Consider the following 27386-nt stretch of genomic DNA (forward strand, 5'->3'; position numbering starts at 1 on the left):
TCAGGTGCACTCGGAGTTTAAAGCCTAAAATTCCATCAAGTTTTTCAGATTTGAGGATTTCTTTGACACAAACGTGCAGCGAGATGAAGATCAGAGGATGTTTTCGAGCTTCAATCAATGTTTGTAAAGTTTATGCACAAGGGTGTCAACTTTATTGAGGTTGAACCTCAATGAAGTTGACGCCCTTGTTTTTTTAACTAAGACTATAAACATGCAGCAGCAGGTCTTATGTAGTGTTCAGGTGTTTCTGTATCCATGGATAAAAGCGCCTCGGGCAGCTGGTGGATGACGTCACTGCAGTCAAGACAAGAAAACCTTCAATCCAAGGCTCACGATTACTTTCAGAGACTTTAAAAACTGGATTATTTCCGATGCTGAGTGCGGTTCGTTGCGTGCCGAGATGTCGAACGATGAAACAACGTGACTGGATTCGTCGCTGGCGGCTCTTTGCAGTCGTTCAGGAGCGTCGGCAGTGTCGCGTGTGATATGTAGAAACTCTTTCAACTGTCAGGAGACGCCGTTAAACACGATTTCCTTACTTTACAAAAAAAAAAGTAAATACAACAACAAAAGAGTTTAAAAAAAAAACAACAAAAAGTCCAGTTTTAGGCTTTCAGAGAACAAAAAGCTTCTAATCTGAATGTTTCACTATTTAAAGCAGGAAATATTCGCCTCAAACTTCGGTTTCCGGGGTTTTGGTGTAACGACGTCACACCTCCTGATCGCACCAGAGCAGACGGAGCTACACACCCGGACCTATTTACACCGACCGACCTCCTCCCACACACACACACACACACACACTCACTACACGACTGTACAGTTTATCTTACAGAGATGAATAAATAGCACGCACACATTCCAGATACATTCCACCACACCGTGATGATGAAGTGAGGAAACCGTCTGTCGTCACAATGAACAGCACATGATGGCGTAGCAGGCGGCTACCAGCTAACAGTTACACACACAAGGAGAAATGAGAACCGAAACAGCCCCCACTCAGAGAACAGACGGTGATATAAAACCCAACAACACCTAATAACAACATGATGAGGAGCGTTCACAGCACGAGGGTGGCGGCTGCCCTGGACTTAAGGGCTTTTTTAAGGGGTTTCTGTTCTTCTAACTCGGTCTATAAAGGGTTTTTTTTTTTTCACTATACAGTTGAGTTGCGTCTACGTGTGGATGTTTCTTGGTTTCCCTCAGAGCATACCGTCCTCACACACTCGTCCTCCATCAGAGCATCCCGTCCAGGTTCTTCTCTGCGTTCTGCTTGTCGTCGGTGCTTTCCTGAGGGCTGTACTTGTTGTGGTAGTCGCGCAGGATGGTCACGACGTCGTGGTGGCCGAAGTGCACCGCCTCGTCCATCGGCGTGTTGCCCCACCTGCAGCGGACACATGGACAGCCCTTTACCTCCCGTCATCATCGCAAGCGTTTGTTTAAATCCATCTGAGCCACACGTTGTTGGACTTCTATCACATTTCGGCCTACAAGTTACATCCTCAGCAAAAAAAAAAAAAATCTTCTGTGTATTCAATTTTTATCCATTTTTCTGTTTCTTATGGGAAGAAAATTTCTATTCCCACTAAAATCGTGACTAATTTCTGCAGCATTTCCTTGTTCTGATGCCTGATGTCTCTCAGAAAAGACACTTAAACTCTACAGTTAAAGTAAAAAACAGGTCATTAGCAGGTCTGAAATCACTAAAACAACCCCTCAACTGCTTCACGCATCCTGAAACCAGCTGGACTGTAAATAAAAAATGAATTCTGTAAAATAAAATCCATCTCAAATCTTTTTTTTAATCAAATATTGAAATAAATGATTGTAAAATAATATTATTCAGGAACAATATTTATAGTTTAAATGTTTAAGACCAGCGACTGATTTTATTTGTGACAAATGACATATTTAGTGTCACCGAACAACCAAACTGTTAAATGTGGAGCTGCTGTGGTCCATGTTTGTCCAATCTAGTCAATTAAAAACGATAAATTAATTTTATGGAGCTGCATCAGTGAAGATGTGAAGATTTGCTGATTTTAGCAACGAAATACACGTTTTTGTCTTAAATATGACAGAAAACATCTTTAAGTTCTGGACTGAACAAAAGAAAACAAAACAGCAGCAACCTTTAAAACTTTAGAAATCACATTTATATCTGATTATATCACATTTTCAACTGCGTTTAAGAGGAAATCGTGAGTAAATGAACCCGGCGTGGACGCCCATCAGCAGCAGAACAGTGAAGGACGGATGAACTCCTGTGATCACTGTCTGGAGCTGCAGGGATTCAAATTCTTTTCCCATCAAGTGTAATGAACGTGTAACATTTCTGCGGATCGACCGGCTGTCTTCATACCTGTCTCTGGGCACCGGATTGACTTTACAGGCCTCCAGCAGGAAGCGAACCACCTCGCCGTGCCCTGAAACGCACACCGACATCACGTCAGCACCGCAAACGCACAACACGCCGACTCATTGACACACAATCGGCGCTCTGGTCTGTGTCTCACCCTCTGCAGCCGCCACGTGCAGGGCCGTCCTGGAGTCGTAGTCCCGCTGCTCCATGTCCATGGACGACAACGCAAACCTGCACGGACAACAGCAAACATCAGAGAGTCTGGAAACAACGAGCAAAAGGCTGCTGGGGATTTCAACCGCTGGCGTACCTCCTCAGGGCCGAGACGTCTCCTGTGTAGGCAGCGAACAGCAGGTTGATCACAGACTTCACCTGAAACACAGGAAGCAGCAGAAATAAGAAGAACACATTCAACGTCTGAAACTTGTGCATGTCGATCTGAGGAGCAGAGAACGAACCTGAATCAAGAATGAAAACCGAACACATTCTGAACAATGAGCGGAGGTGGTGCTGTGTTTGTCCAGCAGGTGGCGCTGTGGATCAAATTCCTCCACAGCCGCCACTGTGGAGAGCATGACGCAGGCTCAAATGGATTTTACTGCCTGCTAAAGAGACGTCTCATACCAGAGCTGAACGACCGGGGATGTGATGGACTAACCAGGAAGCTGCACAGGAAGTGAATAATGATGGTATCCGGCGAGACTCACCCTCTGGTCTCCTCCTTCCCTGCGAGGATCCAGCTTCTTGGCAAAGTGCCTCAGGTTGTCATAGTTGTGGAAGTTGCAGAGGGACACCAGGTCCTGAACAGAAGAAACATTCAGGAATGATTTTCACACCGAACAGAAGCTTTAAGACTGGAGGTCATCGGGCAACTCAGACCTGCATCATAACGATCTTTTCATCTTTACAGCTTTAAAAGAAACTGTTCACATAAAACACATGCAAAGACTAATCACCAAAGCTAACACTCTGCAACTATTTCAACTGAAACTCTGTCATTTAGACCACAGATATGTAAAAATGTGCCGTTCTGTGACGAGCTCAGAAACTTTCAGGGCGGTTTTTAATTCACTGGACATCGTTCAGATAAATACAGATTCCTTGAACGCGTGCAGGCATACCGTGCAGAACTGGATGCCTCTGACGCTGTTGCCCAGCTTGTCCAGCGGAGGAGACCAGCACATGATGCCCATCACGTTGGGAACGACCAGCAGGATGCCGCCGGCGACACCGGATTTAGCCGGCAGGCCCACCTGAGACAGAAGACGGAGGATGACTTTGAGCGTGTTTGGATGTGTCAGGTTCAGTCTTCTGTACCTTTAAAAACCCAGTGTGTCGTCTAGCTTTCTCCAGCAAAGCAGTGATCCTGCTGAGGCCCAGGCACCACCACAGCCCTCCTACATGCACCGTTTATGCTCTATAATAACCCACTTTATGGTAAATACCACCAACTTTACACCCTGTTGTAAATACAAACATTTTTTGTGCCATTTTCAACATCTTATTTTTATTCCTTCAACCAGCACATTTGCATGTTTATTGCACGTTTAACCATTATTCTGTATTATCTGCCTGTTTATTTCATACCTTCTCTCTTGCTTTATGTTAACTGTAGCTGCCGTGATGTCGTCTTTAGTTCTTCAATCTCTAACTTTTAATCTTCAGTTTTTAAACTGCTTGTTCCTTAGCTTGCTGTGCGTCCTAATCTAGCTAATTATTCACTTAACTTATTATTATCCTTTTTATTATGTGTCTTATTGATGCTCTGCCTGCTCTCCTGAGGTCTTGCTTGATTGTCTCTGTGTTTGCATGTTCTGACTTGTGAACGCTGCTGTTAAAGGAACAATACAGTCATTATTACTACTAATTACATCTTCTATTGTACAATGCTTTCTTATTTATGTTGTATGTATCCTGCATGAGCTACTGGAAACCTTGAATGTCCCCAAGAGGAATTATCTATCCATCTATCTATCTATCTATCCATCCATCCATCCATCCGTCTATCTATCTATCTATCTATCTATCTATCCATCCATCCATCTATCCATCTATCCATCCATCTATCTATCTATCTATCTATCTATCTATCTATCTATCTATCTATCTATCTATCTATCTATCTATCCATCTATCCATCCATCCATCTATCTATCTATCTATCTATCTATCCATCCATCCATCCGTCTATCTATCTATCTATCCATCCATCAATCTATCCATCCATCCATCCATCCGTCTATCTATCTATCCATCCATCCATCTATCCATCCATCCATCCATCCGTCTATCTATCCATCTATCCATCCATCTATCCATAAAGTCTATCTTATCTTATCTTCTTGGTATTTTTCTACTTCTGTGCAGCAAAGACAACACTCTGAGCATCGACATGTGCCACACTCTTATTTCTACAACTGGTACTTCTGCATGTTTTGGTTTATGTTTGCACTACATTCCCTAAACGTTTGCATCTTTTGGCCGTGGTGGGCTTATTAAAGGCTCATCTGGGTTTAACACAACCCGTGAAACCCTGTGACTCTGTCTTGTCAAATAGGCGGCGGGATACTGACGTGGAAAGCGAACTGGCCGGAGAAGTCGTACATGCCGCAGGAGTGCATCAGACTCAGAGTGTTTCGCACCGCCTCGGGGCTCAGCACGCGCTCCCCCGTGATTGGACAGAAGCCGCCGTTGGCCAGAGTGGCCGCCATGACGCTGGCGCTCTCACAGGTCACCTCGATGGAGCACAGCTGATGTGGAAGAAGAAATAAAATGAGAACGCTGCTTTCACGCCTGGCTTTGTGTCTTTGTTGGGGTATTACAGCCAGAATGTGAGCGCTACAAACCCGTTAAGTCACGATTACATAAAAAAAAACCAACACATGAACCAAAATCTGAATCCAGTGCAGGAGTCTTCTCCTTCTTATTGCTGATTTCTAAAATAAATCTAATCAGCAACCAATCTACACATTTAACAGCTCATCAGTTGGTCTAAAACCTAAACTTGAATCATAAAACTTTGTACTCAGTTCCACCTTCTCCTGAGTTGTACTTACCTGGAAGTAGAAGTCCAGGATGGCGGTCATGTCTGTGCCCTCCGGGAAACACTGCAAGGACAAAAACACGGTGAGACGCTGAGCAGCGAAGCATCTGCTGCTATCCACAGCTCTAAGGGACGAAAACGAATAAAATCATGACAATAAAAGGAGAATAACAAACAGAAAGAGCAACAGGAAAGAATGACGCTGCAATAAAACGTGTAAACAGAAGCAAACCAACAACAAGAACATGTAGAACTAAACACAGCCAAATGATGGCCAATGGATGCTTTTATTTTGAAGGAGTGAGCATTAAAACGGTCTCAGCTGCTTCACCATCACAACGTTTTACTCTGAGGATGTATTAACTCAGCTCTCAGACGGCGTTTGACCTCACCTTCTTCTCCTTCAGATAGTAGCCGATGGCAAAGTTTCTGTCTCCGGATTCTCGTTCTGACTGGAAACTGGGACACAGAGAGAGCAGCAGGAGGTTTGTGCTTTGAACACAGTGACTCAGCTCATGTTATATAAACTCACACGGAGACATTTTGTCTCCCAACGTTGCTGCGTGACGTTGGATCGAACTCCAAGTCCTTCAGTAGAGCGTCAGAGTTTTGATGTCTGCTGCACTCACGTGGCGTTGCTGAAGCCCACGTACTCGTTTCCCGCCATTTTGTTCATGAAGTTCATCACCTGCAGAGCAGAGCAGCAGATTTAACGCACTGGACTGTTCCTGATCGCTTTCCATCATCAACCACATCCTCGGTTAATATTCAAAAAGTTTTCACTTCTTTTCACGTCTTAGACCACTTGAACGAAGCATGTCGTCATTTATACCAAATCAAATTGAGTTTATTTAAAGTGCTGCACGTGTTACCGGCAACAACAAGGAGAGACAAAAGCAGTTCGTCTGTTCAAGAGAATAAAACTGTCTAACAACAGGATAAGACGCTACAGGACCAAAGTTTAAGATGAAATAAGAAAAATAAGGAAAATTTAAAGGCACACGGAGGCCACGAGCCAGAGACTGATTTATCTTTAACTCAGTTCATCATTAAAATCCCTTTATACCGTTCTTCTGTTTATTCTGTTGTTTATCTACCAAAAGGACCGCAGACTTTCCTCGTGCGTGATGTTCGTAACTGCTGCACTTCTGAATATTGTTCTTACGTATTTTATTGTGTATTTTTTAATTCCTGTCTTTCACCTAAAAACACAAAATGTTAATTAATTAGCAGCTTGATTTGTTCACTATTTCAAATATGAATGCATAATGCAGAGCCTTCACAGAGCGAACATTTGCTGTGTTTTGTTTAATTTTCAGACATGTTAATGCGATTTTCTGACTCCTGACACGTCAAACAAGTCATTCATGAATCAGAAACAGTCCAGATTTCATTTGAACAATTATCAGCATGTTATCAGCGGGTCAAACGAGACAATGAGACTCACGTAATCAAACTTCTCGGCGTTGCTTGCTCCTTGCTGAAAACACAAACAGACGCAAATCACGTTTTTTACTGAAACGAGACGTGTGAAAGCAGGTGAATCACATCAAAGAGTTACCCAAGTCACGACATTAGCACTACTGGATATGAAACATGTCTCTAGGATATTAAGCTACGACAGGAAAACAGTGCAAGTTTACACGACTACTCATGTGACCAGTCAGAAAGGCCATTCAGTCATGACGTCGGATGAATTAAGATTAGAGGTGGGAGACTAGCTGGAGATGGAGAGGAGGTGAAATAAAACGGTTAATCCACTCAGGGGTTCTGGTTTTGGAAAATAAAAGAGAAACCATGAGAAGTATCAAAGAAAGCCTTTTTTTTTTTTTTTAAATCAAACTGACTTCAGAGTGAAACGGTACTGCAGTAACGCGTACGTTAGACTACAGAGCGACTTCACCGACGCCGACGGTGCGATCACACTGCGAGCCAGCTGATCAGAGAGTCAGGGGCCGATCAATAAGGGCTAAAGGGGCAGTTTTAAAGTCAGTTATTCAGTCGGGAGGGAACACAAAAAAAGCGATGATGGAGTGGCGGCAGAGAAGGCCTAACAACAAAAAAAGAGGAGAGTTTTGGTGCATTATGGGAAATGTAGGAGCCTGACATGCCTTTCTAGTTCACAAAAAAAATAAAAATCTGACATATTTCACATTAAATTACCTTATTTTTACTGCTTTATTTGACATTTTTATTTTATTTCTTTCTTTTTTTTTTTCTACCTTTAAACACTAAATCGGGCCGGTACAGAATCATTTATTCTGACACCAACACGACGTCATTACGACATAATTGCACTAAAAGTAAACGAATGCTCGGACCAGCTTCACAGATTCAGAGCAGACAGACTGGTTTGCCGTGTGGCTGCACTGTGAGCACACATCGAGGGTTTCATCACACCAAAACGCTTTTGTCTTTGTTTTTTTTGGTGCCAATTTTAACAAGAGGACGTATCTGCGCTGACGGCTAAACAGAAGCGGCTTTAATCTGAGGATGTAAATAATAAAACAGAACAAAAGAGAGCTCCTTCTCTACAGGACAATGGAGTATGATATAAAACCAGTGCTTGTGCCGTACTGTTTATAATCCAGGCGTATAAACAGTGTTGTTGGAGTGAATGCAGGTGGAAAGTATAAAAAGCGACACTTAAACATTCATCAACAGCCATGTGAAGGCTAAAGCTTGTCACAAATCCAGACCAAAGAGGGGAGAAAATAATTAAAAAAGGAAAAATTACCAACGTCATTGACCTGTTGCTGTGGTCATAATTTCCCAAAGATCCTAATGCTGGAAAATATGCAACAACACATAAAACCACACAACGAGCCTTGAAAAGGTACATTGCAAATGAGTGTATCTGCAGTGATCTAAATCAGGGGGGGAAGGCATGCAGAGGGATCCAACCTGGTTTCATCATCACATCAGTGGCTCAAGCTACAGAAACCTAGCGGGTCGGGCGTCAGAGGGTTTGGCTTCACATCATATGGGAATGACTGTGACACTTTCTTTTCCCCGAATGTTGTATTTTTACACCAAAAAGAATGCCTCCCGACCGACCATCGTGCCCATGTAATGTCTACGCCGGATGGTTGGTGTGCTCATCCCAAAGGAGAAACAAAACTGAAGACTGTGCCGAGGTTTCATCGAAATTACAAACAGAAAACAAACCAAAGTGTCGTATTTTTATAATTTTTATCACTAAACGAGACGTTAAACTGCCAATTCTGTGGAAAAAATATGACGTTTTTAGAACAATTTATGGCACTAAACGGAAGATTTTACAGTTTGTGCTGCCGAAAATGAAGATACTGGGTTTATTACAACCGGGGTTCCTGCAGAGACTCGGAGACTATTTGGAATAATTAAAAGCTCTAAATTATTATTTTCAATCGAGTAACCAAAATTACGTGATGCTGAGACAAATCTCCAGCAGTGAAGAGCATAAGATGTCCTGCTTTCTCAAATAAACTTTCTTTTTTTTTTTTGCTTCCGGATGTTTAAACGCTGTTCACGGAGGTCGAACGATCTTCCCTTTACACCCGGGCCAGGCTTCTACGCTTTGGCTTCTTCTAAAGCATATTCCTGCGCAGGTTTTGGCTCGAGAGGTTTTTTTTCTTGTGCGTGGTTTGATCAAAAATTCCCTGAGACTGTTCCTGTTGCGTCTGCACAAAGTGTGTCACGGTTCCACTGTCAACATCCGTCCTGTGGAGCAAACGTCACATCCGGCGTCAGTCTGAAGAGCCAGCCTGCAGGTGGAGGATCAGACTGAGGAACTACAGGATCATTGTCACAGTTTTAGAGCCGCAGTTTACAAGATCGGAGAAGTCGAGTGAGGAGCGCCAGGCTCTTCGTTTGATTCCCTCAGAGCGTGTCGACATTAGGTTCCTCTGAGGGGAAACAGTCGCCGTGATGGCCTGGAGGTGCTCACATGTTGCCAGAACAGGGAAGCGTTTTAGGAGCACCAGGATCAGGGTTTTTACAGGCACAGTCTCAGGACTTTTTGATTGTGCGACTTCTCTGAAGCTCCTGCCAAGATGAATGTAATTAAAGCAGGAAGCCCTCGCGGACTCCTGTTGAGCCTCACTGGCCACTTGAGGAAGGCGCTGTGGTTTTTTAAGGTCTTCAATCAGCAGGTGGTGCTCTGGTGTTTTCATCGGAGGTCAGAGGAGGATATTTAAGGAAACACTCGGGTAATAGACCCGTGATTAAAACTGGAAACGTGGCCGAGCCGACCTGCCTGGGAGATGCTGCGCCGTCTCCATCTCCGCCCACTCTGCACTCTGTGTGATGCCGCTTTCAACCAAATCCCCTTTCAGCATGATTATCTATAACCTTAATCTGCCTGTATACAGTAATCTGGCGGAAACACGTTCTGCAGACAGATTCTCTTTAACTTTTTAGCTTCATGGACATGCAGAACTCAGCTGTAAAAAGGCATTTTAAAGAGAAGAGTCGCGAGCCGGAGCAGCAAAATAAAACCTTTGAAGGTACAAAACAAGAAATTTCACAATTTTTACAAAATGAGGGAAAAAAATTAATCACATACATTCCTTCTTTTGCATTTGAGAAACTCAGTTATGATCATAAATACCTATTGGTGGGGTGTGTGAATGCAGCCTACCTTGATGAGGGAGGTGCAGACGATAGCACCGGCATTAACCATGGGGTTGTGGGGTTTATCTGTGGCACAGAGGAGCCAAAAGACGTTTTTTTATTGAGAGAGTGAACGAGGAATATCATGGACACAAAAAAGTAAAACACAAAACAAACGAATTCACTGAGCGAGCATGACTATAATAATAATAACTAAACCCCCACCAACAGACATCCACGCAACTAAAAACACAGCGTCGCACCGCTTCCCCTCCGTGTTTTAATCTTCTTATGCAACCAACAATGTGGGAAAAAACATGAAGGCAACAATAAACAGCAGGAACATTGCTCGGCAACAACAAAGAGAGGAAACCCGGGAACGTTCTCACACCAGGGTCCAGTCAGAAAACAGCAACTTTTACAGGCTTTAAAGTCACGCCTGCTGCACAGGACGGAGCGACGACTCAAACTACAGCCAGAAGATCAGCTCCGTCCAACGTGGGTCGAGAATGAACTGCGTTTCTTTCTGCGGTGTTTCTAGAATGTAAATCGAAGGTTTGCAGCTGTTCAGATGTCGGAATTGTTCACGGGGAAATGACCAAACATAGAAAACAGAGGCAGCAGATCAAATTATGGCTAACAAGACAGTTCATGTCACATTATTTTAAGTCTTTGTGGACGTCCTTGTTGTCCGGCAGCAGAACTCTTTATTTTTAAATTATTATTATGATTATTAGGGTGTCAGCTGTTGACTGTGATGTACAGAAGTTCACACTCGACTTTTCCGTCCTCCGTGGGAACGAAATGCAGCCACGTCGGCATCTTCTGGTGTCAGTTAGTTTAAGCAACGTTCAGTTAACGTTCGATGAGTTGGATCCGGAAGTTCACACGAGATTCAAAACAACGGGTTAATCCAGTGAGACTACCGATGCAGCGCTTCTCTCTGGTGCTCTATAAAAACTACATCTCAATAAACAAATAACATTCCTTCAACTGGAAAACTAGAAATTGATGTTTTTATTGTTCAACACTGCCAGGAGGACCTCACATGGGAGTCAGTTAAGAAAGGACAGATCTCATCCTGAAACAGCTGGATCGTCTGAGCACCTAAATCACAGTTAGAAATGGCTGCAGATTCACATTCAAAGCTCTTTTTTATGAATGAGATAAAGATGTGACGATACTTTGGATATTTAAAGTCCTCGTTGGCCACAAGTGGGCCGACTGGCTTATCGTTCGTTCTGTCAAAACCCTGCATCAACAAACAGGAGATCCAACAAACTGTTCATCACCTGAAACTTCAACAGACTTCTTACGCTTCCTCTTGTGTTTGTAGCCACGAACAGCAAAATGAAAGCTTCAGGAGTCTTTAAGCTCAACGGAATAAGTAAATAAATTCATGCTGTGATAAATATTGGTACCGCTTCACATTCTTTTTTGTTATTTTAATAAATCTCACACTTCCAGCCTCCCGTCGTTGGTTCATTTCAGACCCGAGAATTCACAAGCAGACCTGTGCAGCCACTTCAGGTGGTTTCTAAAGAGCAGCAGCTTACTACGTGTCTTACACACTGGCCACTCGGTTTTATTTAGCTACCGAGCTGCAACCTCTCATTAACAATTTATCAAAGCTCCATGGCAACCGGGCCACGAGAGCTGAGCGTGTGAGCGACCGTCTCCTCACCGTCCTCGTTCAGGAAGAGCTTGTTGAACCGCAGGCCGCTGGGCTCTTTGCCGATGAAGCGGTGCACGTACTCGGTGCCGTGGTCGTGGACGGCGATGGCGTATTTCAGCGGCTTCACGCAGGACTGCAGGCAGAAGGGAACCTTGGTGTCGCCGACAGTGTGCCTGAGACAGAGAAACACACATTTGTTGTCGTCCTTTGTCACGACCAGCCTTAAAGGGATTGTTGACCAGTTGAAGCTGCAACACTTCAGACATTTCTCCAAAGAAATGCTGATGCTCCGTTTGTGTGTCCTGTGATCATCTGGCCTCTTTTTTCCCTGTTCATGGACTGGCTTCCTCTGTAAAGCCCGTTCTATGAATTAGTTTGGAGTTGAGCATCTGCTGACGGCCGCTAATGAGCGCAAAGTGCAGAGGAAGGAAAAAACGAGGAAAACTGTGCTGCGGTTTGGTATTCTTCTGAAAACATTACTAAGAAAGGAAGCCCTGTTGACACCTGACAGCCACATGAAAAATCCATGAAACGTCCAAAAATGTGCCGAATAACCGCGACGTTGTACTTTATGTAAAGAACAAAGCTGTTTACCGTACCTCTGTCCATCCACCGTGCACAGGGCGACGGCCCACAGGTCTGGGCTGAAGCGGGCCAGCTGGGGAATGTAGTCCGCCACCTGCAGCACGAAGTAGGAAAAACATTTCCATCAGATTCAGGAACACGTCTGCAAATCATGAACCGCGATTCTCAAACTACAAACACTCCAGTCAGTCCAAATCTGCAGTCCAGCCGGGGAAACTAAACGCATCTTTAGTTTCCAACATCATGCTGCTGCTGAGAAACTGCAAATTCTGACTACGTTCACAAAAATACATGAATTTAAAGAATCTCAAAGCTTCTGGTGATGAAACTGAAGATCAGCTTCATCAACAAGTTGAAGTAAAATGACTTCAGAGGAGGCTACAGGGGAAAGTGAGGAATGTTTCCTGTCGTGCTTGCGGCGGCCCTTCCAGCAGGCTCCACTCACCTGACCTCCCGACATGTTTTTGGCGGTATCGTAGAGCTCGTCGATGTGGGCGCAGAAGGGCTGGAAGTCTGGAATGACAAACTTCTTCCTGAAGGCCTGGGTGAGCAGAACAATGTTGCTCTGGACACATCTGACAGGACGGAGACAGAGATGTGAGTTTCCAGCAGCCTGCGACCGTCGCCGAGGGGAAATTAGCTAAACTCAAGGAGTGTGCAAAGAAGGAAAGTGTTGGTGTTCCCCTCATATAGTAATATTTAAGATTTAAAGGCAAACAAATGGAGCAAACGTATGCATATGGAAGGTTAGACCTGCAGGTGTAGATGCTGATGCATTTTTGCTTTTTGTTGCTGCAACGTTGTGCGCTAATATATGAAACATGTTATTACCCTGAACATATATATTTTCTGTCTCTAAACATTTAGAGCCTCAGACGGTTAAATGTCACGTTTTCAGACTCCTCAGTGTCGCTAGTCTTGTAATTAGAATAAAACATCATGCTGCACTGTCAGTCAAAGCTTTAAAACAAGGGTAACGAGCGCAGCGCCCTCAATACCAGACGAGCCAGATATTAATTTGCTTTTCTGGTTCCGTGTCTCTGCTTCCAGGATAAAACTTTAAACCAGTAGCTGATGTGCAGCTGGATGAGCATGTCAGGAGGATTCCTGCTCCTTTGTTTAAAGACCCATCGCATGCACATGTACAGGTTTAGAGTCGACTGTAATACGTTCACATGTTCAAAAGGAAACAAAGGCCACGTTTCCATACGACTGTCGAGCGAAGTTGAAATGTGGCAAAAAAAACCAAAGCTTCCCTTCACTGCTCGGTGGTGGGAGAGGCTGACTGGTAGCTGGAATAAACGAGACCTCCAAGAAGAAGAAACAAAAGTCTGGTTTAAGGAAAACGGTGGAAAGTCTTTAGGAAATGTTTTCAATCTGGAAAATGTTTTACTGTTTGGAGACAGAAACAAAACCAACGTGAGCAGCTGATCAGTCGGGAGGTAAACGTTCACCACGTCAACAGTATTGTTTTTGGATAAAGTCAGGAACATCTCGAGGTCTGTTTTTAACGTTTTCTGTGCAGTACTTTAAAAATGCGCCTTGAACACATCGATGGAACACTCCTTCTTTGCTCGAGGGCCAAACCGGCCACTCGACAGGTAAGGAGTGGTGTTTTGACTCCCTGTGGTTTTTCCTTTCGGCTGTGTAACTTTGCGGACCTCGCACATGCACAGAAAAGCAGGCTCTCTGACCAAAGCCCATCCTGAGCCTCCCTCGGCTGCTTGCGTTGATCTTTCACTGTAGCAGCCACAGACTTTTGGAGAAGACTCCCCCTGCTGTGTCATGGAAACGAGGAAAGACAAACACGAGCAAGGCAGAGAAAATATCCGCACATTCCGACCACGTTACGTACTTTGGGTCAGTTGCGTTTAAAAAGTGGTGGAAGCTTGCAGATCCAGTCCTGATGCTTTCAACAGGGCTGACGAAGGAGCACTGTGTGAATGAGGCAGTGAGGTGGAAGCAGTGGCTCTCTGGCAGCAGACAGATTTGTGGCGCAGCTATCTCACTGCATCAAACCCCGTCTAATCCCTGTAGCATGAGATCCCTGCAGAGAAAACACACACCGCACTCCCAGCGCCGCTCACGTGCTTCCCTCTGTGAGGCTGAGCTCTATAAATAAGCCGGGGGAGCGGAAGTGATGGATCCCGGCCAGGAGCGCTGGCGCTGGGGTCTGCTCGGTGACGATTCAGCTCCCCGGTGAGCCGTCATATGCCCAGACTCGCCACACTGCCACTTCCCAAGCTGTCACCCACTTCTGTCGCGCTGCCGTTTCCTCTGGGGGGGCAAACAGCAGCCGAGCTACAAGGCGGGGGCGGTTCATGTCGTTTCAGGCCACACCCATCCCAGTCCTGGTCTCCAGTCCTGGTTTAACAGCAGGGTTTTGATGCTAAACCCTCTCTGATTTCCATATAAATAGGATGCATAAATGTAATTATTATTATTATTATTATTAATGTAATCTGATTACCATATAAATATGACTCACAAGTTTAATGACAGCTTCATCAGGGACAAAATCTGATTGTGTCTTTCATTTATCAGTGACACCAACATGTTGTTTTGCACACGAGTTTGTGCTTTTATCACAAATCGGCCGCTCTTTCTGCCGTACGACGACGCACAAATCTGCTACAGAATCAAATGCAGCTGGATGAAAACCTCAACGAGAAGCCGGTGACGTGCAAACTGAGGGCTGATGAATAATTAATGGCACCCGGTGACCCTTTTCAGCTGCAGGGACGTGCGGAGGACTCTGACCAGCATTAATAATTCTTACCGAGACTGTGATGAAACATTGATGCCGGCAACAGAAGGTGGAAGAGCGAGCGGGACGGAGAGACGACTGACAAGTTCCCTGTCTTTGGGTTTGTTGCAAGGAAACATGCTGATGTAGAGACTTGTGTTGTAACATGACAGTGAAAGCCAACGCTGGCCTTTTTGTGTGTCCACATGACAAACTCCCGTGTGCACACTTGACTGTGTTGCCGTTGACAAAGCAAAATGAACGTGTGTGGTTCAGTGACCAAACAAATGAAGGGAAAGCCTACTTTTTGAAGAGGTGCCGGTCCAGGGCTCCGTCTGAGGTGGTCTTCAGGGTCACCTTCAGCATCTCCATACATTCCTTCAGCCGGGGGTCTCCTGTGCGAAGCCCGGTGGCTTTAAGAGCCTGCACAGAGGAGGGGGAAGGGCCACGTCGTGATTAAGACGGCCGGACAACAAATCAATAGAGCTACGAGGCTGAACAAGACGAGCTCATAACTCAGCAGTGGGGGAAGCAGCTGATTTACTGCCGGCACGGGGAGAACTGATTCAGGTTACACATGCTGCGAGGTCGTCTTTCAACTTCATTAGTTTTCACAGAGCTTTCAAAGCCTGTTTGTGATTTTAGTTAGCGCTTTATCTCTACGTTTAATGACCTCAACAGTTTAATCAGTAGCAGCAACCAGCATCTCTCATCGTTCAGGGTTTCAAGGGAGAAACGTCCGGGCCTGGAAACGTCACTTCACTGCTGTGGCGTCATTTAGCCTCCGTTAGCTCTGCCAGCTCAAACTGAAACGTGGGAGGAGATGGATTTCAACACCTTCTCCAAAATCCTGTGTTTTCTTTTTAGGTTATTTCTGTCTTTCTGGATATTAAAATGCTTCTTACGATTACTAACTAAAAATTACAGAAATGCAGCAATTCACAAAACTATTTAAAAAATATCTACCAGATAAAAATAATAATATACTGAAGTACAAAAGGATTTAGGATAAGATGAGAAGCATCTCACAGCTCTGCCAACTCAGCGTCTGTCCGAGGCATATCTATGCTACGTCTGGAACAAGCGTGACTTTCTGTTCTGGTAGGAAAATAACCCAAAATCCCTTCATTTGAGAATTACCTAAAAAGAACCCGTTTGCTGTCAAAATGTGCACTCGCCAGAGCAACCGAGGAGCCGTGAAGGACTGCAGCCAACACCGACGTGACAGAAAATCAGCGTCTGTTTGTGTGAACGGCAGGCTGTGATGAGCAGAGCGCAGAGGAAGCAGCGAGAGAGTTTGAGATGAAAACAAAATGCACTCGGTCAATAAAAAAAGACGTAGAGTGGCTCAGAAACTGAATACAGACGAGCAAGATGTCTGAAGATATATTAAACACGGTGAAACATCGTCCTGGAAAAACATGAATCGACCTTTTCCAGACACACCTGTGGTCGCTCGGGAAAAAAAAGCTTTACATGCTGATTCCAGGTTGTTTTAAAGGAAAAGTTCTAAGAAACGGAACTGCTTTCTGTCGGGTTTGTGTGATTGATGGCATCGCAACCGTGTCGTACTGCAGAGTGGGTCGCCTCTACTTCTTGCCATGGCTGTGCCGTTTCCATGGAGGTAAACTAAACTAAACACAGACACTGTTTGGGGGCACAGAGGGTTAAAGTGGCCACAGATTTCCAGACAGCTGTGGTTAAATCAGCTTGTCTTCCATCACAACGCCGGGTGTTCTTACTGTGGTTTCTCTCAGTTGTTGCTCCCGTCGCTACCAAGCACACGTTTGAGACACACATGATCAAACCTTCTCCCCGTCCTCACAACTCACTGTGGTGAACTTGTGTGCAGGGATTTTTTCTTGTCCCTCTGCGATGGTGTAGAAGAGCAGATCCTCCAGGCTGGGCAGGATTCCTGCCTTCCTTCTCCTGCAGGAAACAAAAATACACAAACACAGGCAGAAAAGTGAGAAAAATCACTCTGCAGCGGGGCCTGCTGAGATGGAAACATGGAGGGGAGCTGCAGCAGAGGGAGGACAAGAAGCTTTTTTTTACTGCAAGGAGAAGCGGTGAGTGAACACTGTAACACTGCACCGCAAAACATCACCGCACACTGGCCTTACTTTAGCACGACAACCCGTGGAAAAGACGTGTACTCACATAAAACACAGCCAAGTCTCTGCTCTTTTTACTTTTCCAGAGGTTCATGTGTTACTGCAGTAAGGCCAGAGTAATGCAAACTGTTAACTGTCTACTTGAATACCAGCCAGGACCGTGTTTAAAAGGCTTCTTAACATGCAGGTAAATGATTCACTCTGCAGTCTTACAAAGGAGATTTAACCCCCAAAGCTTTGAACCAAGCAGAGAATTTATCATCCACTTAATTCCTTCTTTTTAGTTCTCGTTTGGAGACGAAACAAATGCAAAGACTTCACGACAGCTTGCAGGCGTCGGTGCAGTTCAGCCGAATAAAAGCCCCATCTGTGAGAGGCCTGGGCCTGACGTCGCTCAGTGGCTGGAAACAACCAGCAGGAACCTCCTGAACGACAACCGTCTGCAGCGTGGCGCCTAAAAAACACCCATTGATGAGGCGAGACGGTCACCGGAGGTCTGTGAAGGCCCTCCAGAGCCGAGTCAGCAGTGAAAGGTGTTAATGACTGATGCAATCCTTTTTTTTCCTAATTATTTTTTTAAAAAGACCAAATTCATCGACTTGTCTTGTTAAATTTTTTTAATATAATAAAGCCCAGTGAACTCATCAGCCGATCACGGTTAAACTGTAAAACCTGGAACACATTCTCTGGTATTAACCGCGTTCCATGTGTCTGGAGACGACGGCAATGAAATGAACGGTTTCCATCTCCCATCAAGTGCATCGTGCTTTTAAGCTTTAATTTACAGAAACATGGCTGCTGAGATTTAACACTTAACTCTGGAAACCTCTGGGTCTGATGTGAAGCCTCGTAACCTCGTGAAGGGCACTTTGCATTTGATTTTCGTAACGTTTTCTATCCGTCAGTGCAACAGAGGGCCATTAAAGGTCAGACTCATGTCAATTATACACATTCCTGACAGCGCTGTAATCCTTCTTAACTATGTCTGATAAGTGTCCGGGCTGGTATTCTGAGCAGCGTCTCCACACCACGTCGTCTCTGGAGGAAAGTTAGTAGCGTGTCAGGAGGCAGACGGGGCGGCCAGCTCACAGCAGGCTCTCTGCTATGATTCATACCAGCACCAAATTGGATTTGTGCAAAGCTCTGGGTGCCCAGGCTCACGCTGTCCTGCAATGCATCATGGGGCTTTGGCCTGCACGCTAGGAGAGGATGTCTGAAGGTAACGCTGGAGTCGGCGGACGGCTCCTCTCAGCAGCCGAACACAAATAATGTGACAGCAGAAATCTGGCAGTTTGTAATTTCAGCATTAGCAGGGTTTCCTCTGGATTTATCCTCAGCAGTGGCCATCAGGAAGAGGTGGAACATCTGACAACAAGCCAAATTTGTTTAATAAACAAAAAGTCTTATCAGATGATTGACTCAAGCTTCGAACCATCTTCTCGCATGATTGTAACGCAACATGAACTGGGTCGCTGTGAGATGCAAACATCCTTCACACCAGCAAGACGTCGTGAGATAAACCGCTGTGACTCTGAACCCCGAAACCGCCGAAAAGTTTGTGTCCACAACCAAACTGTCCTTCAGAATCACTGTATTCTGTACTTCTCATTCAAAAACATGCCAAAAAATAAACTACTTGCACCAGATGCTGTAAAAAAAAAAAAAAAACACAAAGTGACTCGACGGCAACCAAAAATGCCTCGTTTGTAAAACTGTAGAACATCTACAGCATGTAAAGCCTCCGTTTTTTAACACTTGTAGGGACTTTTATTTGGAAAAATAAAACAAACGTCTCTACACGGTTTCCACGGAGCTGCAGGACTTTCGTTGCAGTAAAAAAATCAGACAGCGGGCGACCCATGAACGGGGCTACAGCTCCCTGATGCAGCGGTCGTGGGTTTGCTGCAGGTCTCTCCCCGTTCTTGTGCCCCCTTTTCCTGTCTGTCTGTTTAAAAAAGGCAAAAAAAAAGCCCTCCCCCTCCCCCCCAAAAACATAAATCCAATACCCACAAAAAAGTGTGACAGGAGCCAAAAAGCATCAGGAACAGTTTGGGGTTCAGACGGTTAACGGTGAAACCTTTGAGCTAAACGTGTCCAACCAGAACACGCAGATCGCTACTCTTGAACTTCAAGCGTTTCGTGCATTTATTTCACGCCGTCAGCTGATGTGAGAAAGTAAGTAGTCTGCATCTGCTGGACTCCAGTTGTGATGCCGTCAGTTTGGATCAACGGGTTCTCCTGAGCACCACTGCTGCAGAACACAGCAGAGGGAACGCTGGGACCGAGTCAGACCGAGACACAGTTAATGGTTCCACGCAGTGTCGCAAGTCAGAACGACGGCACGGCGCTCGCTGCTGAAAGTGGTTTGGATTGATCAAGAAGTCGTGTTGAAATGGCTCTCGACTGATTTTTTAAATTTGTTGTTTTTTTTTAAACTCCTGACATTCTGACTTTTCAACACGTGTGGAACGCAGCATTGACACTAAGAACAGTTCACATGCCGTCTGAATTGGCATGTTGTCGCGTCCTTTCAGTGTTCGTGGTCCGTCTCTGATCTCATTAATGAAGGCTGATGCCTGCTGGTGAGGAAGGAATACACATCAGAGAGTGTGTGGGCCGGGAGGAGGGCGAGGGAGAGGGGAGGACGGAGGGCGAGGTAGAGGGGAGGTAGAGGGGAGGTAGAGGGGAGGTAGAGGGGAGGTAGAGGGGAGGTAGAGGGGAGGTAAGCGCAGCCACTGTTAGGAAGTGAGGTCATTTGGAGGTAAAAGCGGTTATCGGCTTTCCACAGAAAACCTCTACTTCTACTGGAAGATGGATTCTTTCAGAAGTGAAAAAAACCCACTACAACTAAAATAAATGTAAAAAAAAAAAATAGAAACATACTTACAAATGCAAAGCAAGCAGATCAACAACAGGGAGAGAGTGTGCAGAGGGAATAATACTGAATTAGTAACAGTGACATTTACAGTTCGCTCATCAGCAACAGCATGAACACCAACGTCCAGATTATTCAGCGCAGCATCGACACTGGAACGATGCTGTCAAAACAACAAGTTAACAACACAAAGACATGCACGAATGAAATGAGCACGAGCCGTGAATTTGCTCCGCGAGTGACGGATTAGCGAACAGCATCACTGCTCTGAGACGCCGCAGCAACATTAAAAATAATCACAATAAATAAACCCAGTGACACCTGCTCAGGTAACATCAGGCGGACATGGGAGGCTGCACGCCATATCCTTGTTTTGTTAATGAGGCCGCTGAGATCCACCTCTGGGAGCAGCAGCAGGACAGAGGTGGGCACTGGAACATCTGGACCGCCTCATTAATCCACCTCAGCTGCTCTCATTAGTGCTTCCTCGTCCCGTATCTGTTTTTAAAGGTCAGCTGTGGCTCGACGCTGAAAACAATGTGCTGCAGATGTGTTTTAAACCTGCACGCGGACACAATCTGCACACCTGACGTGCGTTGGCTCTGCGATGTAATCTGGTGGTTGTTTGCTCGATAAAACGCCAGAAGACAGTGAAAAACGTTCATCATTCAAATGCAAAATAGGCAGAATTTAGCATTTTTTTTCTCATCTAATTAATCAAACTGGCTGGCGATTAGTTGAATCGTTCTAACTAGACACACTTGGAGAGGCATCCAGAGATGCTCCCACTGACCGCTGGAGGTCTGCTGATAGAGCTGTCGGTGGCATCCGTTGTATTTATCTAATCCGATCGATGGCGCTGGTCTCGCTGCCTCGCAGATGTCACGACAAACCGGAGCTGGGTGGAGGCAGACGTTAGAGCCGGAGTGCTGAGAGGCGGCGCTGCACAAACACAATCAATCTGTGCGAGCGACTCGTCTGCTCCTGGAGGCCGTGACAAGCGCCGGGCAGCACGCCAGCTCGCAGGCTTTAGAGCAAAAAAAAAAAACTAAACTGTGGAGAAATGATGGGATGAGCTCGCCTGCATTACTGACATTTTTAACCTCTCGCTAACCGGAGCGCAGCCTCAGGACCCCCACGGCCAGACTGGAGCCGAGGCTGCGTTCTGTCAAACAGCCGCCTTGAATGAGACGTTTTACAGGTTTTGTTCATGTTGTTTTGGAAGCTGCTCATTCTTCATGTGGTGCGATGAGTCCAGCACTACCGATGCCACTAGTCAACATTTTCACCCGACCCGCTGGCACATGTTCTGTTTATCCTCGTTGACTCATGTGCGGTCTACTTTTGTCCGATACTTACTGCTTACGTTGGTACATTCAGTGTTTTATTCACTTTTTCCATGCGTCTCGTGGACAAGGTTCACAATTCATCTGTTGTTGAACACGCTGCTGGATCATTTGAACAGATGTCTCTCTCATGTTTCAGGCTGCAGCTCACAATCACTCTCACTGTCTATTCATCTGCAGATTGTTTCCCGAATTAATCAATACATGAAGTTAAAAAAAATAAAGATATATTCTCATCGCAATTTCAAGAGATGTTTTCTTATTACTCTGTTCGATCTACCAAGCCACAGTCATGAGAATCATCCCACACGAATCCGTTAATCGACCAGATTTTAAAGCTCTGGCCAAAGATAATCAGACTCGACAATTTAAAACACAGAACGGCAGCAGATCTTAACGTTTAGGGGCTCTACGATCTGGGAATATCTGGCGTTTCGCTTGATAAATGTCCAAACAGCTGTTTAGTCGATTAACGAACTGACTAGTGGCTCTACGAACAGTTCACACCAGAAACATTTTCATTTCATGATGATGTGAAACAGAAAAGCACCTAATGGTCACACTGGAGATGCTGGAATCGGTCCCTGTTCGGTCGACAAACACAATAAACGGATTTGTTTGCTCGCTGATGATTGGTGCTGCTTTCCTCATTCCAGCCATCACACTAAATGCCACGGTGGAATTTCTTCAAGCTCAAAGCGCTCGCGAGCTCTTTGTTTGGATGTGTTGTGATGCAGCGCCTTGGCAACCACCACGGGGTCGACATGATCACATGACTCAGTGCCCCTTGGAACTGCTTTCCAAGAACCGGTAATAGAAACCCGACATGTTCCTCAACAGCAGTCGAAGCGTTCTTCAGAAGGACGCTGAACCTGGCCGCTCATCCCGATTCATCGTCATTTATCGTCAACCAGTCAGCTGAGCAAAGCGACTGCTGGGACACGGCCGATAGCTTAAGCAAATTGTCCGTGAACGGAAACAAATGGGGCAACTCTGTCCTGCAGGGGCAATGAGGCATTTTATTAGCATGGAAACTGTGCAGCGAGGCTACGGGCTGGTGTTGGTGGCTGGTGTCACAGCTGCTCTCTGCGCTGAAAACAGGACTCAAACTGTCGCGTGGTCTTAATTTTCTGACATTTGCACTTGTAAATGTGCATTTTGCAGCGCCGCAGCAAACCGCCAACTTCTGAACACAGTTGAACTCGTCAGCATGAACGCCAGGGTTTGCCTGTTCTCCGGTTCTGAGGTTACAACTGACACCAGCTCAGTCCAAAACACTGACAAGAATCTGCTTGTTAACAAAGATAAAAGTCCAACATTTAGGCTGACTGTGTGCAAAACTCATCAGCAAACAGTTTCCTAACGTCATCAAAAAGGTCACACATCAGCCGTTTCCTGCTTCGTAACACGTCAGTAAACTGAATTTCTTTGACTCTTGGATTGTTGCTCATATACAACAAGATGTTTCAAGATGTTTCAAGAGTTTATTGACGATTTAATGTGGACAGAAAACACTAATCGTTGCACCTTTAAAGTCTAACGGACCTGGATTCGTTGAACCACGGTCGGTGAATATCCGGCTGGTGCAGAGTGTTTGCAGAGGAGGATTCAGGGCTGATTTACGTCTCACTAAAATAACACGCATCAGACAGGAAGCTGCTGGCGTACAGATGTGACGACAGTCAATCGATAACCTGTCAAAGTCATCCCTGAAGCATTGAACATCTGGCTTCAGTTGAGGACGTAACTGCTACGATCATAGATGGATTGTGTTTTTCTCAAGCAAAGAAACTGAGTCCCTTCCTGCTCCGAGCTTCTCCTACGTAAGGCTCTGCTGCTTTTCTTGGCCTCATATAATAAACTGTGATATTCTGGCTGATGCTCAGATATAAGCGCCAATTTAAATCTGTCACCTGGGACCAGAGGAAACAAGACTCAGCACTGTTTCCTGTTGATTGTGGTAAATAAAACACTAAAGGCCACTGTGATGTCTTCAGATGTCTTTTTGTGCCACCAACAGTCCAAAACCCAAATCAGTTTATTTTAATGTACTATAAGGAAACAAAAAGCAGCCAATCCCCCCCATTTGAAAACCGTCACGTATTCGGCATTTCTGCTTGAATAAATGCCAAAGCGATTGTCAGAGTCGTCTTTTGACAGTCAAGTAATCGCCAATGTGGAGTCACGAGACGACAAGAACGCCACAACAACAGGTTTTGGTGCTAAGGGAAGACTCCAGAGGCCATTTGTACACCCAGAGAGCAACACAGAGATCCGGGTTTGGGCTTTGATGAAGAGCTGCTCGCCTTCCTGAGAAACAAACACTGCCAACATGACGCAGCACTCCGGCTACAATAAATCCTTCCCAAGAGGATCCCTGTCCTGACAGCTGTCAGTGGGCTTCAAGTGGACCTACAGAGGCCGTATCAGTCTGTTGTGGTGTTTCTGGTCAGTAAATGCTTTTGCCCTGCGTCCAGTCGATGAAGGACTCTCATCCTCGTCTCTCCATCAGCTGAACATCCAGCAGACTGACTCAAATTAAGACTTTTCTACTCACCTAACAACACAGCTAATAATCTCTCCCTATCCCTTATTCTTCTGGTTTTAGTCCGCGTCAGACAGAAGTGATGCTTTTGGAGCTGAAGTGTGTTCACTGATGTTTTTAGACTTGTAAATTAATTTAAACATATTTAAATACAAAATCTTCACGAACGCAGCGAGCTGCTTGATTCTGCTTCTTGTCTTTTGTCGTACTGTACACATATCATAAAGGATGAACACACTGAGTGATAAAACCAGGGCTAGCTGCTCTCCCACATGCCATCCACGCTGACCTTCATTAGACATTGAGCTCAGGTTTGCTGTGTGACGTTCAGGGGCATCAAAACATGGTGCGTTTGGAGAAACACACACAGCCTTTGTTTTTACGGTGACATTAACATTTTCAAGGCACAAAACCCCGTTGACAGGTTAATGCCTCACTGAGTGAGACACTGGCAGAGGATGACAGCTGAAGCTGCTGCTGCGGCTGGTCACGACGTCTGGCTCGCTGCACACGACATGCTTCCATTTCCGGACAGGACTTCATTTTTAACACCCTATTTGTTTTCTTGTTGTAGTACAATTTTGTTGGAACTGCATTGTTTTACGGGCAGGCAATGTCACCAAAACGTGCGTACTCGTAGTATTTGAATTACTGTACAGCGTTAAAGCGAGCAAGCACGTCCGATAATGGATCTCGTCGCTTTACCTCCGTTGCTAGTTGCCGGTGCGCACGGAGCTGCATTCCGTACTGACCCCGGAGGTGTCGCCGGTCACTTGTGGCCATCTTTCTCCTCAACAACAGCCCCGACATGCAAAGTTGTCCGGCAATAACAAACCACGGGGCTGGCTAGCCTTGAGCTGGCCGGCTACTTCGTCATTCCAACTGAGCAGCATCGGAGCTAGCTAGCTAGCTAACAGCTATCCACTGCGTTCTGAGCTCAACGCCGAACATCGTAGTGAAGATGCACAAGTTAAAATTGGCCTTGCTTTAAAATGAAAGCGCTACAACATAAACTCAGGTGTTACAGACACAAGGTAACATTAGACATCACTCTTTAATTCGGCATCTATTTTGTGCGTAGATGCGCATTTGCTTTTTAAAATAAGAAACTTTAAGTAATGGCTCCCATGTGTCTTCACAGTCTGCCATCGCTAATGATCGCTGTTTAAAATCCCTTTTTCCCCATGGAGTCCGGCTCACCGTGGGTTAACGTTACTCACTTCTCTGTTGCAGAGTCCTTGGAGGCTTCATTGTGGCCGTCACCCTTTGAGCAAAAGCCTCTCAAGCCGTTCTTTCGAGCGAAGTGCGGCGGGGCTCTCCAGCCGGTAAATGCCCTCCCTCTGCCCGGCGACCTGCCATCCAAGCAGACGGCGGATGCAGGTGCCGCTTTCACGCCAACTCTCCCCGTCAGCGGCCGCTTCAGCTGCGTCTGAAACAACTCCTTGAGCGCTACCGTGGACCGAAAGTGTAACATTTCAACCCCGTGGAGAGGACTGCGTGGGCGGTGCGACTGCTGTAAGACCCGGGTTAGGAAATCTGAAGAACCGAGGAGCCCGATCGGGATGAGAGTGTCGGCTTTCTCGCTCGAGTAACGGTTTTCCCGGTGACTCAACGGCACAAGAATTTCCTCAGTGGAACACAACCAACCTTTTCCTGCCTCGCGAATGTTGATTGGGCCGCGCTATTCTATCCGTGCATGCGATTGGCCGAGAGAGCTGTCAATCACCGGGGCCGACTCGCCCACTGTTTTGGCCCGGTGTGGGCCGTGTTTTGATCGTTTATCTCCATCATTTTCAGCAACTACGAGTTTAAATTCACTTTTATATTTTTAAATGTTCCATAATAGTTCTACATATGACATAGGAGAGCCACTAGATTAGATTTTAAAGGGGAAAGCTAGTCTGCATATCGAAAAAAAGGTTGAAAACTGCACTCAAGGAATAAAACTTAAAATGTCTACACATCAAAATACTATCAATGAGAAATAAAAAACAAGCAAAAAATACTTACACAGTCTGAACACCTTTAATTTAGCTCAATAGTACATGATGGTTCACCAGATTTTTCTTTTTATTTTAATTAATTTTTATTTTATTGTAATTTGGGTAAACTGACCTTTTATAGAGTGACAAGCGACATGTTTTGACTTCATGCATTAAAAACAACAATCTGTGACAGGTGTACCTATTTTTCAAAAACATGAAGACGATGAGATTAAACATTCTCATTATTCTTTTACTTAAAAGCACGTTTTATTACTGAAACAATGACCCGAGCAGCACAAGATGATTCTGATGATTGTACGTTGTTGGGACAGCCAGTACTCAATGGGATTTTGTCAGAAGTGTAAATAAATGCACAAACATCTGCTATATGGTCAGTTTATCACATAAGCAAAGGAACGAGAGGAACAAGTTTGTCGGACTGGATGATCAGGACACGAGCTCAGCATCATCTTCACCTCAGCATGTTCCACTTTTATCTTTAATTGTCCAATTTGAACGACCTCATGCTGCTCCTGTATTGTACCGTTGCTGCTACCGTTCTGTGTCCAGCTGCTCTCCTGCCTTTGACCTGCGCCCAGGGGACGAATACAGTTTTCTTTTTTTCTTTTTTCGAAGTGAATCACCTTCTTCAGAGTTTTCAGCTCTAAAATATATTGGAAATAATTTTTAAAAATAGCTGCAAGTGAAAAATATGAAGTACATCTGTATAAAAACATCATGTTGATGTTTAAATGTCTGCAGAGTCGAAAACTAAAATGATCTGATAGTGATTTATTAGTTAAAACAGGGTTGAGGCCCTCTTGTGGCCACAGGTGATAACTGCAGTTTCCGTCAAGTTAGCGAATTAAGAAGACACAATGTTTCCGGGTACCTCCTGTAAAACAAAAGCCTTAATCGTTATTAACGAAAGAATGACAAGGTGATTTTGAAAAGACTGAATAAACCAAAGTGTAATAAAACGTTACCTAGCAGCTCCACTTGCTCTAAATATTTTTGTTCTCGTTTTGTCAAGCCCAAACAACAAATTAATTGATATTCTAGCGAATTACGAACCTACATCCACATCCGTGGAGTCACCGGCAGTGTTAGCTGAGCTAGCTTTAGTGCTAACGACCGTTTGCTTTGTCACGGATCGCTTTATTACAGCAACCTTAGTCAGTTTCTTTCTTTCTTTCATTCATTCATTCCCTCATGCATTCATTACATTCATGACATTCATTACATCCATACAAACAATGAATCCTCTCCTGGAGACAGAGCTGTAGTTCTAATGTGTGACTGTCTGACTTCCGCTAATAAAAGCCTCTTGTTCACTGGCAGCTGCAGCGCTGCAGCCCCCAGTACAGGGGGCGCTTCTGCCCTCCAGTGGCCACAGGCGGCAACTACATGTAAGTAAAGCTAGTGAAATTACAGAACAGCTACACTTCCTGAAACTACCCTAAAAAATAAAATAACATTATGACGATTTTTTTTTTTATGACGGAAAATTACCA

The 27386-nt window shown here is 45.0% G+C and overlaps 1 protein-coding gene across 2 annotated transcripts; it reads right to left on the minus strand.

The window, feature by feature from the left end:
* Window positions 1–559: 559 nt before the first annotated feature.
* LOC103374344 (glutaminase kidney isoform, mitochondrial-like) lies at window positions 560–25499 on the minus strand. 2 transcript variants are annotated; one of them, XM_008304424.1, is made up of 18 exons: window positions 25108–25499; window positions 16840–16930; window positions 15312–15430; window positions 12707–12836; window positions 12276–12355; window positions 11686–11849; window positions 10030–10088; window positions 6856–6888; window positions 6038–6096; window positions 5801–5867; window positions 5422–5472; window positions 4939–5115; window positions 3487–3618; window positions 3073–3165; window positions 2676–2737; window positions 2520–2596; window positions 2366–2429; window positions 560–1387 (listed from the first exon to the last, which is right to left on the minus strand). In XM_008304424.1, exons 1-18 carry the CDS (start codon window positions 25359–25361, stop codon window positions 1240–1242), a joined length of 1860 nt encoding a protein of 619 aa, XP_008302646.1. In that variant the 5' UTR covers window positions 25362–25499; the 3' UTR covers window positions 560–1239. The 2 variants fall into 2 exon arrangements, with proteins under 2 accessions (XP_008302646.1, XP_008302645.1); XM_008304423.1 differs by having other exon boundaries at window positions 16840–16936.
* Between the last annotated feature and the right edge of the window lie 1887 nt (window positions 25500–27386).

The sequence above is a fragment of the Stegastes partitus genome, unplaced genomic scaffold (assembly GCF_000690725.1).
Source record: "Stegastes partitus isolate 25-593 unplaced genomic scaffold, Stegastes_partitus-1.0.2 Scaffold2216, whole genome shotgun sequence".
In the NCBI taxonomy this organism is placed as follows: domain Eukaryota; kingdom Metazoa; phylum Chordata; class Actinopteri; family Pomacentridae; genus Stegastes; species Stegastes partitus.